General features: G+C 44.6%; 1 protein-coding gene across 2 annotated transcripts in view; it reads right to left on the reverse strand.

Annotated features, from left to right (window-relative positions):
- BLVRA (biliverdin reductase A) overlaps positions 1-12,462 on the reverse strand; it is a 70,753-nt gene that overhangs the window by 32,992 nt on the left and 25,299 nt on the right. The window contains exons 4-6 of one of the 2 annotated variants that reach the window (XM_054726369.1): positions 11,508-11,651; positions 10,797-10,916; positions 100-197 (exon numbers count right to left, since the gene is read on the reverse strand). In XM_054726369.1, the coding sequence (XP_054582344.1) occupies positions 100-197; positions 10,797-10,916; positions 11,508-11,651 (362 nt within the window). The remainder of the gene's footprint in view (positions 1-99; positions 198-10,796; positions 10,917-11,507; positions 11,652-12,462) is intronic. The other variant, XM_054726370.1, reaches the window with a different exon arrangement.

The following is a 12,462-nucleotide window of genomic DNA, read 5'->3' on the forward strand; positions in this document are numbered from 1 at the left end:
ATGGGGATAAACTATAAAGGAATAAAGATGCCACAGAATTCTTAGTGATGGTAACTCAGTAAGAGCAACTGTGCTCTAGACAGATAGAACATACATCACCTTTCTGTTCAGCCAGCTCCCACAGGTCCTGAGCTGCTGTCCAAGACAGCGTCATAGGGTATTCCACAAGGACATGCTTGCCAGCATTAAGGAACTGCCTTTGGAAACAAGAGATATAGAGAGAATACACTTCAAATAAGCTGCACTGAAATGCCTGGCATGAAAGAGTACAAAATGTTATAAATGCACAAAAGTCTAGGTGTGCAAATGTGCCATACAGGTGAATCAAAACCAGAAGATAAGGGTAATGAATTGTACCTCACATTATTTTCTACTATGCTGTAAGAGAATGACTTTCTGATTATGTGATCATTTAAAAATTTTGTTTATTCAACCACTCACATATTCAACCAGGTTCTATTTACCAGTTATTTTCGAGAAATAAAGACACGTTAACAGCTAAAAGCCAGTTACCACATGAGAGCTATAAATGAAAACAACAAAACCCACGGCAGCTAGCTCTGTCTGAGGCCGTCTAAAAAGATTTCACTAACAACAACTGAACCGACTCTTGAATTATGAGTAAACATTTTTCAGGTGCAATGGAATGAGCATATTTCACTTTATGCAGAATATGCAGGGGCTTGGGCATTTTGTGGGGTTTGTTCATTTGGATCATGATCAGAATTTCAGCATGAGCTATAGGGAGTAAAGGAAAATGAGGTAATACTAGTAGCTGGGAGCCTGATTGTGAAGGATTTAGGATGCTGTGCTCAGAAATTTGGACATTATTCTCTAGATAGTCTAGGGCCATGGTTGGCAAACTGCAGCTCGCGAGCCACATGCGGCTCTTTGGCCCCTTGAGTGTGGCTCTTCCACAAAATACCACGGCCTGGGTGAGTCTATTTTGAAGAAGTGGTGTTAGAAGAAGTTTAAGTTTAAAAAATTGGGCTCTCAAAAGAAATTTCAATCGTTGTACTGTTGATCTTTGGTTCTGTTGACTAATGAGTTTGCCGACCACTGGTCTAGGGTATAAACGTTTACAGTTTACCCTTGGACAATGCACCAATCTCCCACACAGTTGAAAATCTGCATATAACTTTGACTCCCCCCCAAACTTAACTACTATTAGCCTACTTTTGACTGGAAGCTGTATCAACAATATAAATAGTTTATTACCACATATTTTGTATGTTATATGTATTCTTACAATGCAATAGCTAGAGAAAAGAAAATGTTGAATGACATCAGAAGAATGGCAGCATGAGAGATGACCCTTTGAAGTTTAAACTATTTGAACAGCTATAATTTAACCAAAGATTCCCTGTTCAATGCACAAATACACCTGAGAGGTCATGTGTTGAAACATTTAAAGGTGGGCAAGTGGGAGCAAACCAGGGAGGAAAAGATGTTGAGCTGAGCCACAGACACAGCCTTATAGCTGGGAGCTCACATTGGGGCTCAGCCCAGAAAGGGGAGAAATCTGGTTGTGGCTGACACTCCTTTCAGCCAGGGGGAGGAAGGGAAGGCAAAGAAATTTGGTGGGCATTGCTGCAGAAGTGGGCAGTCTGAGCTGTGGCTGAGCCCAGATGCCTGAGCAGGTACACAGCACAGAGGTGCAGCCATGGTTGCCTGGCTGTCAGCATCCAGACAGAGAAACAAAACCACAGAGCATGGCCACCCTGAAGACTCCTAGAGCTTGCCTCCCTTTGACCTTGGGGTTGGGTTGTAGAGCACATTATCTGCAAACCCAAGAACTAGTACTACAGAATCACTATTCCCTGAGCAAAGGATGGGCTCTGTGACTGGTCCTGGAATCAGGGGCACAAGGGAGACTCCACAAAGGTCCAAGGTTGCCATTACCAGTAGGGCAAAGCAACTTAAAAGGCAGACAGGTTACCCCAGAACAACATACCCCCATGCACTGCAGTTACCCAGGTGGCAGTGTTCAGCTGTGAAAAAACAGCACAGGGATTTCATGGATTTGGAGCCCCACTGCCCACTGTATTCCCCTACAGGGTTGGTAGCCTGGGATTGGGATGATCGAATCACTGGGGAGGCACCCATATCCCATTCTCCACCACACCATGGAGATCTGAAAAATCAGAGAAGTGCAAGACACCTAAAAAACGTGTGAATTAGTGCAACCTATTGGAAAATAATAGGAAGACTTCTTCATATCAGTCTACTGGACAAGGGCCACTCATACACAGATGCATAGACAGAGAAGAAATTCATCAAATGCCATCAATAACCAAAGTAGCAAGACAGCTTGGAAAGAAAATGAACAATTTCCAGAAAACAAACTGAAAGACATGGAAATATGTGATTTAAAGGACAGAGAACTCAATATTGCATTTCTGAAAAACCTCAATGAGATGCAATATGTATATTAGTTACCATCACTAATTTGTACTTTACCAAAGAGATTAAAACTTTAAAACAAAAAACAAGCATAGAAAATAGAGCAGACCAAATGGAGGAAAAGATAAATGATATAAAAGGTAGAAATCTAGTAATGATGCAGAGAGAAGAGACTTGAGAAAAAAAAAAAAGAAAAAAGAATAAAACTCTAGAACTATCTGACTCCATCAGAAAGAGCAATCCTACCTAATAAAAGAGTAATATGCAAATTAACCACCACTCTGCTACACCCACAATCCACGCCCACCAGCCAATCAGGCGCAAGTATGCAAATTAACCCCAACCAAGATGGTTGCAGCCACGGAGTGAGCAGGAGGGAGGCTTGGGTTTCCCCAGCGATGGAGGAAGCCAAGCTTTCCGCACACCCTGGCAGGCCCAGGCATCCAGTCAAGGCTACAAAGCTTCAATTATAGAAGATAAATAAATCCCAACAAAAATGGCAGCAGCCACAGAGCTGGAAAGAGCAGGAGGCTAGGGTTGCCCCCGGTGATGATTCTGTAGTACTAGTTCTTGGCTGTACCTCTGTGCTGTGTACCTGCTCAGGCATCTGGGCTCAGCCACAGCTCAGACCCCTCTGTAGCTTCTGCAGTCCTGGCCTGTCTTGGCCTTCACTTAAGGCTACAAAGTTTCAATTATAGAAGCTAAATAATTCCCAACAGAAATGGCTGTCACCATGGAGCAAGCAGGAGGCTTGGCTCTGCTCCAGGCTATAAAGTTTCAATTGTAGAAGATAAATAAATCCCAGATACCAGGGCCTACACTTGGGTCGCAGGGGGGGAGTGGCCAGCCTGAAAACCACCACAGGCCCCTTGCCCAGGCTGCCCCATGCCCCAAACTGCCCTACCTTGCAGGCATGGTCCTTCCCAACTGCCCTCCCCTGCTGGCCTGATTGCCCACAACTGCCCTCCCTTGCAGACCTGGTCCCTCCCAATTGCCCTGCTCTGCTGGCCATCTTGTGGTGGCCATCTTGTGTTCACATGGGGGCGGTATCTTTGACCACATGGGGGCAGCCATCTTGTGTGTTGGGATGATGGTCAATCTGCATATTACTCTTTTATTAGATAGGATAGAGGCCTGGTGTATGGGTGGGGGCCAGTTGGTTTGCCTGCAGGGGAGGGCAGTTAGGGGTGACCAGGCTGGCAGAGGAGGGAAGTTGGGGGTGACCAGGCCTGCAGGGAAGGGCAGTGCAGGAGAGAGCAGTTAGGGGTGACCAGGCCTGCAGGGGAGGGCATTTAGGGGCAAACAGGCTGGCAGGGAAGCAGTTAGGCATCAATCAGGCTAGCAGGGGAGTGGTTAGGGGGTGATCATGCTGGCAGGCAGAAGCGGTTAGGGGCAATCAGAAAGGAAGACAGGCAAGCAGTTGGGAGCCAGCAGTCCTGGATTGTGAGAGGGATGTCCGACTGCCTGTTTAGGCCCGATCCCACTGTGGGATCGGGCCTAAACAGGCAGTCGGACATCCCTTGAGGGGTCCCAGATTGGAGAGGGTGCAGGCTGGGCTGAGGGACACCCCATTCCCCCTGTGCACGTATTTCATGCACCGAGCCTCTAGTATAACAATAATAAGCATACCAGAAGAAGAATAAAGGAGAAAGGAATGGAGAACCAAGTCAAACAAAGACTTGACAAGAAATTCCCACAACCACATAAAAATTAAAACTAAAATACAGATCAATCATCATTCAGAATCACCCGAAAGCTAGCTGAATGGCAATCCTACAAGTAGAGAAGTAAAAAAGAAAGCACATTGAGACTGGGTGGAGGGGTGGAGGTGCAGAAGAGGCTGGTTCAACAACCACGTGTGCTATTTTTTTAATCAGGAGGGAGATCATCTCTGCAGAGGCTTTCCTTGAGGAGCCCCACACTAGCCCCCAAGCCCAGGGTTCCAGATCTGGGAAGAGAAGTCCCCATAATTTGGGGCTGTAAAAACCAGAGGGGATCGTGACACAGAGGCTGCTGGAGACTCAGGAAGTTCCTCTTAAAAGGTCAAAACACGAACGTACACAGTCTGGCTCCCTCCAGGGCTCAGTGGCAGCACTGGGGGATCCAGGAACATATGGGGAAGAACTGGATTGTCTGGCATCAGGGCAGGAACTCAGGGTTAGCTTTCTCCCATATGGGAGTACACACAAGGATCAATGTTCCTGTGCTGGGACATCCCCTGTTGCAGGGCTGACGCAACCATATCCAAGTGTCCATCAGCCTGGCTCACACTGCTTGCTCCACCCTGGTGATTCCCTGAGACTCTGCCCCATCCAAACTGTTTGCAGTAGCTTTTGCATATGAATGGCCTGTCCTGGTTCAGGCTTCAGACTTTGCTAAAATCTCTAAAACAAGATGCAGCTGGTGTCAGCATGCCCCAAACCTATCAATGAAGGCTTAAGACCTGGCACCTGCCCTGCTTCACAATTGGGACTTGCCTAGGCACTTCCAAATGCAATACAAATAGAAGCCATCCACAGACCCTTCTGTAGCTCCTGCTGGGTGACTTTGCACCTCCTTGAAGGCCCTAGAGCAAGTGCACCTGGTGGACAGCTTCAGACCATATCGGATTACAACTCTGCACTCCACAAGCAACACACTCAAGGGGCAGACTCAGTGAGCACCAAAGCCCTGCTAAAGCAAGTCTTGCTCCATAAGGGTGTTTCCTACACAGCAGTTCTCCCACTGTAGTCGCAGCTGGTCCTCACAGTATATTGGCTGGAAAGTCAATTCCTCCCAGTGACGCCAATAGCAATCAAGGCTCAACTACAAGGATGTGCACACAACCCACACAGGGGAACAGCTAGAGTGCCCAGCTCAGGTCACTAGGGAGGCTGAGCCAATGGACCCTACAGGACACCTACTACACAAGGCCACTCTTCCAATTCCAGGAGAAATAGCAGCTCTACCTAATACATAGAAACAAACACAGGGAAGCAGCCAAAATGCAGAGACAAAGAAACATGTCACAAATGAAAGAAATGGAAGCAAGCAAACTGCTGGATACAGAGTCCAAAACCATGGTTATAAGGTTACTCAAGGATCTTCATGAGAGCTTCAATGGATTTAGTGAGACTTTCAATGATCCCAGTTAGAATGTCAAAGTCATGAAAAAGGACCATTCAGAAATTAAGCATACACTAAATGAAATAAAGAATAATTAACAGGGATTCAACAATCGAGTAGAGGTTTCCGAGAATGAAGTCAACAATTTGGAATATGAGGAAGCAAAAAACATCCAATCAGAAGAGCAGAAAGAAAAACAAATAAAAATATATGAAGATAGTATAAGGAGCCTCTGGGACAACTTCAAGTGTACCAACATTCGCATTATGGGGATGCCAGAAGAAGAAGAGAGAGAGCAAAACATTGAAAACCTATTTGAAAAAATAATGACAGAAAACTTCCCATATCTGGTGAAAGAAATAGACTTCCACGTCCAGGAAGTACAGAGAGTCCCAAGAGGAACCATAAAAGGCCCACACCATGATTAATCATAATTAAAATGCCCAAAGTTAAAGACAAAGAGAGAATCTTAAAAGCAGCAAGAGGAAAGCAGTTAGTTATTTATAAGGGAGCACTCATACAACTGTCAGCTGATTTCTCAACATAAACTTTGCAGGCTAAAAGGAAGTGGCAAGAAATATTCCAAGTGATGAATAACAAGAACCTACAACCAAGATTACCCTACTCCACAAAGCTATCATTTAGAATTGAAGATTAGTTAAAGAGATTCATAGACAAAAAAGAAGCTAAAGGAGTTCACCACCATCAAACCAGTATTACATGAAATGTTGAAGGGTATTCTTTGAGAAGCGGAAGAAGAAAAAGGATAAAAAATATGAACAATAAAATGAAAACAAATACATATCTATCAATAATAGAATCTAAAAATCAAAATAAATGAACTAGAAATCTAATAAATAAAATAAACTGGTGAATAAAATAGAATCAGAGGCATGGAAACATGAAACAGACTGATTAATCTCAGAGAGAAGGGGGAGAAGGGATGGGAAGAGGTTAACTAAAGATCTTACCTGCAGACACAGACAGTAAGATGGTAAAGGCCTGGGGTGGGACAGAAACCAGGTGGAGGGGGACAATGGAGGGGAAAAGGGGGACATCTGTAATACTCTCAACAATAAAGATTTTAAAAAAATAAAAATAAAGGCATGAAGAGTGATAAATATCATATATATATATGTGCAGAGGACCTGAACAGACATTTCTCCCAAGAAGACAGACAAATAGCAAACAGATATATGAAAAGATGCTCAACTTCACTAGCTATTAGGGAAGTGAAAATCAAATCTACAATGACATAGCACCTCACACCTGTTATCAACAAAACAGATAATAACTTGGGTTGGAGAGGTTGTGGGGCAAAAGGAAGAGGGTCCAACTGGAGAGGATCCAAGATGCCCATGGAATAGGTGGTAGCTACACACAACACCAACCCAGATTTACAGCTAAATTGTGGAGCAATCGGCCTGAAGGACCAACTGAAAGAGAGCTGAACAGGAGTATTATATTCAAGAATTTATAGAAGAAGCTACACAGAGACTGGTAAAGAAGGACAGATACATGGAGAGGGCTGGCACCTGCACCCAGGGGCAGCAGCTGAGTAGCCAGAGTGATAGCTCAGCTGCAAAAGTTGTTTCTGAGGACTTGGGGTCTCAATCCTATACCAAGCCTCCCAAACTATAGCACCAAGACAAGGAAGAGGAGCCTGCATAGCATCTGGCAACAAAAATCAGTGTGGAATCTATCTTCTGGAAAGAGTAGAGAGAACCCCAGCAGCTCTCCTAAATGGCCAAAACATAGGAGCTGGCTCTCGGGCACTAACCCGGGTTCTAGTTGAGGAAAAGATTCTCAGGCATACAGAAGCCATAAAGAGAAGATCTAGTTGTTGTGGCTCTGGAAAGATATCTGGAAGGTTAACCACTGAGGTCCTGGTCCTGAGGCAACATCCCACATTGCCCTGAGGAGCCATCTTCCACTGTTGGACACTCCTATTCTTATAGCACCAGGTGCGGGGGGTAGTGGGTGCACTAACCCCATCCTCCAAATACTGGTGACACCACCCTGCCAAGCTCGAGTCTGGCAGAAGGAACTGTTAGTTGCACCCAACAGGAACCTGAGGTGCACTCTTTTTCTGGAGAAACTATAGGCCGACTCTCAGATGGTCATTTAACTGTGCAACTTTGGAACAGGAGCCAAACTTCCCCCGCTTCTGCAGGCTGGACAGGCACCACCCCCAACAGAAGACTCCCTTGCCAGGGTCTCTGGTGGCATCACTGCAGAGCTAAGGGGACGTCTGCAGCTTGCTCCCTTTCTGTGGACCTGTACTACCCTCCACTGAGAGCTGCCTTAATTCTACAAACACCGTCCTGCTGAGCTCAGTCCCACAGGGGAAGGAGGCACTGCTAAGATGTGGGACCTCCAGCACAACCCCTTTGAAGGCACCCACCAAGGGCTTTGGTGGCTCGCGGTAGAGTTAGGGGGAGGCATTTAGCTCACTCCCATCCTGAGGGCCAGTGCCACTTTGTGGGGCCCTGTCTAAGTATACACCGGGTGATTCAAGGCTGCTTTAACAATGAGCCAATCGGGGGCACTCAGGATTAGATACTTTATGCAGGTGCAAAGTCGCTGCAAGCCTCACACTGAGCAGACACGCCTTTCTGAAGCAAAATGCTGATGTCATTGTTTGGAAAAGTGCCTTCTTTGTTTGGACCTGTCTGAGCAAGTAAATCAGCTGTCACTGACCAGCCTGTGATGGCTGCTTTTGTGTGGAATAAATCATGTCCCCTTTGCCTGCCTGTACACGCCTGTTTTTCCAATTTCCCTCACCGAGGAGGGTCAAGTGGCTGGCTGAAGAGCTCACACCCGACACCCCTATAGCGGACTGCCTTGATCTGCTCCTCCAAGTCCCACTGGCCCTGTCCTGCTGGACTGGGTTTCATGCGGGGGGGAAGGTAGCTCCTCTCAGAAATGGGATATTTGGAAAACTTCCCTCTCAGAGGCTCCCGTCCGGGCTCGGTCAGGCATGTCTACAGAGCTAAGGGGAGGAGTGAAACTCCCTCCCTCCCAGGGCCCCGTTGCTGCAACCCTCAACAGAAGGGGCTCTTGATCTGTTGGCCAAAGTTCCAGTTGGCCCTGTCCTTTCTTATAAGAATCTTGTCCCTTCAATACAAGGTAAAAAGGTATTTCATAAAAAAGTGAAAGGTTTTTGTGTCTGCGCAATAGCTTCACAATTCTCTTTTCTTTTCTTTATACTGGACTCATTTAACTTGACATGGCGGACAACTGCAGCTGCAGACTTCAATCTGAGGTACATATCAAGCAATTCAACTTTGTCCTGTAATGTCATATCTTTCCTCAGCTTCTTGGGAGCATCTCCAGCATCACTAGTGGCATTTCCTATGGGTCCCATGGTCTCATTCAAGGTTTGCAGAATCATACTAAACACAATGAAAAACACACAAAAACTGCAAGGCATCACTTTTTACAGTGACAGGCAATTTGCCAGAGAGACGAATAGCTAAGCTTGAGATAATCAGTGTCATGTGGCATTCGAAGTAGATATGTGAAATACTTAAGCTCATTGTAAAAACAATAGGAGGTGGCTACAAAATTATTACAGTAATCTAGTATGTACTACAGCTAATTTTATACAGTTATGATTTAGTACTTCATCTTTACATTTGTCTACATTTCTCTCAACTGTGAATGGTACCATTTACAATTGTGCTTGTGGAATAAGTTTGGATAAAATTTGGCTTTTTATAATAGACTAGAGGCCCGATGCATGAAATTCATGCAAGGGGCTTGGCCTTGCAGCCCCTCGCAGCCTCGGCCGGCCCTCGCAGCCCTGGCTTTGCCCGGAACATCATCTGGACAGTCGTTCTGCTGTTTGGTCTAATTAGCATATTAGCTCTTTATTATATAGGATTTGTGTATATTTTATGGTAGTAAATGATAAAATAGACTACCATCTATATATATTTTATGCATTCATGACATACCTACCTTTTTATTAAAGTTTTTGATATTTTCTAGGCTACATAGCTTATCTACAAATTTTTTCAAATTATCTCAAATCTCCAAAAAACATTTAAATGTATTTATTGAAAAATAACTTCATGTCAGTGGACCTGTGCATTTTAAACCTGTGTTGTTCAAAGGTCAACTATAAAAGCATATAATTATATGATCACTTTTTTTTTTTTTTTTTTAAGAAAACACCACGCTGGTCCCAAAAAAGGTTAAGGAAAACCAAAGAAAGGTTTTCCTAAACACACTCTGTCCACACAACAATCGGCTGATAAAGAGGGAGCACCTTGCTCCTGGAAACAGCAGATGCAGTTTAACATAAGGACCTAGAAGGGAAGCTGAGATGCAGGGAGACAGCTGGCTAGGTCCTACCTGGGCTCCATCTTCCAGCCTCAATCCCACAGAATGCCTGAAGAGCTCTAGGCCAGTGGTTCTCAACCTTCCTAATGCCCCGACCCTTTAATACAGTTCCTCATGTTGTGGTGACCCCCAACCATAAAATTACTTTCGTTGCTACTTCATAACTGTAATTTTGCTACTGTTAATGAATCGTAATGTAAATATCTGATATGGAGGATGTCTTAGGCGACCCCTGTGAAAGGGTTGTTCAACCCCCAAAGGGGTCGCGACCCACAGGTGGAGAACCGCTGTTCTAGGCTTTTCACTCAAAGGCGGGGCAGGGGACACCTAGATTCTCTTGCTTTGTAAACAGTCATCTCCCCTCTCTGATGCCACCACTACTTCCTTACTTATCTCATGGCAGAACCACTTCATAGTAAAGGAGCTCTCAGAGATATTTCACATGTTGAAAGTGCAAAGGATAAAATGTTTGAAGCTTATTCAAACTTAGAAAAAACAATGACAATTCACCAAGGCACGGAAAAGATGCTGGCTCTATATCCTAAGTTATATGATGAGAAAAAGGCAAACACTGTTCAAACTACTCTCAATAAATTTTTTACAAAGAAATAAAACACTTCCATTCTTAATATTTCTAATGTTTTAAATTATAGTATACTAAAGAAGTATTAACTTTACTATATTTTTTATTTCCTTATACATTTATAACCAATAGGAAAGTTTTGACCATCTTTTTATTGTTGACATTATTACAAATATCCCCTATTCTCCTCTCTTTCCTCTCCTCCACCCAACTCATCCCCCAAACAATTTTTAAAGGTGATGGATCCATTGTAATTTTCCCCATTGACTTTTAAGACCCATTTGTCTTCAGCTTGCCCAGCCATTTTTATAGTCCTGCACTACCGTGCAAGGCAAGGACTGCCTGCATTGAAACCCACCTGATGTAGTCCTCATGGCTGGTGTTTTCACTGCAGATATAAGCAACATCAACCTCTTGGCTAGAAAGAGCATCTTCCAAAGAAATCTGCTGGACTTCATCAATGCACTTGAGCTCGCGTCTGTTTGAAAATAACAAAAATGGAACTTAAAAGTAGACAGATTTAGAATAAATGAGCATCATCTTTCTCCCTCCTCCCAAAAATGTCTTGATGATCATCTTTAGGAAGTGAAAAAATTAACTTCCTCCCCCCACTTCAGGGCATTTTCCGTGATGGAGTGAAAACAACCTCAGGTTTTAAATCAGGGGACCAGGCATTGAGTGCTGATACTACTGCTAACAACCAGTGTGATGTGGAAGTCTTTGAATCACTTAATATCTAAAATAAAAAAGAATTGGTCTTTTTCCTCAAGAAGAATAATCCCTATGGTCACTGCCAGCTCCAAGTACCTGGCCAAACACTATGGCTATGAAACCTAACTCAAATCCAATATACTAACACCTTAGAGGTGCAAATTGCTGTGTGACTTCAAGCTCCTTCACAACCATCAGTGGCCTTGTGATGGTCAATGGAAGGCAGGTGTCACTGCCTCCTTTACAGGTGAGCTGACAAAGCCCAGAGGGGCGGTAGTTGCCATGGCTAATGAGTAGCAGAAGCAGGACAGGAACCCTAAGCCTTTTGACTCTTACAGGGTAAGAAGAAACTCCTTACTTAGAAGATCTGAGGACTTTGGCATTCTGCACGGTAACCTCGTGCAGAGACTGGAGCAATAGAGCAGTCCTCTGATGAAGGATGTAACAGAGGAGAGGGGGCGGCCAGCAGAAGGCTCCCATCCATCGCAGAGCTCCACTTAAGCTGCAGCAGGCAGAGGGCATTTGGGCAAGTTTTGCCAAAAGAGATTATGGTAGGTTTCGTCCTACCCAATCTACACTGCTCAATTTGACCAATACTTATTGTTTGTCTACTGTGTGCTAGGCACCATGGGGAGGATCATAAAGAATAAACAAGAAGTCCTCAGCTTCTATTGAGCTCACAGTCTTGTAGAGAGAGGAAGTCACACATACACATAAATAACATCACACGACTAACACGAGAAATGTGCTGGAGTACATGTGGGAGACTCAAGGAGGGCAGGAAACATCAAGTTTAGGGTTTCAGAAAAGGCTCTCTGGGGAGAAGGTAGGACTTAGCAGATAGACCGTGAGGAACAGGGTATGTGAGCAGGGGAAAAGTGTGACAATGGCAAGAGTGCAGTAAAGCAGCAGGTATGAGCTGGCCATCTTCTCACACAGATTGAGTACTTTAGGAATTCCCATTGCTTCAGCCATGGCAGCCGGTTGGCAGAGGATGGGGGCTTAAGCCAAAAGGAGAAGCTTCACTTCCTCATGCAAATGAGAGCTTCAAACAGGGGCACAGCGGGAGTTATAGTACGGCTAATGATCTCCCATTTGTATGCAGCTCCCTTAGAATCTTACTGGGAGGGGAGGCTTGACCAAGGGCAGATTCCCAGCACTTCTTGGTCACCCTAGTGACGCAAAGTCCACTTTAAATATTTAAAGGAACAGCCAAATTTTGAGACAAGCAAACTGGAACAAAGTAGGACCCATAAATTAAAATATTAAAAGACTGTACATGGCCCTAGCTGGTTTGGCTCAGGGGATAGAGC

This window comes from Eptesicus fuscus, chromosome 14, assembly GCF_027574615.1.
Source record: "Eptesicus fuscus isolate TK198812 chromosome 14, DD_ASM_mEF_20220401, whole genome shotgun sequence".
In the NCBI taxonomy this organism is placed as follows: domain Eukaryota; kingdom Metazoa; phylum Chordata; class Mammalia; order Chiroptera; family Vespertilionidae; genus Eptesicus; species Eptesicus fuscus.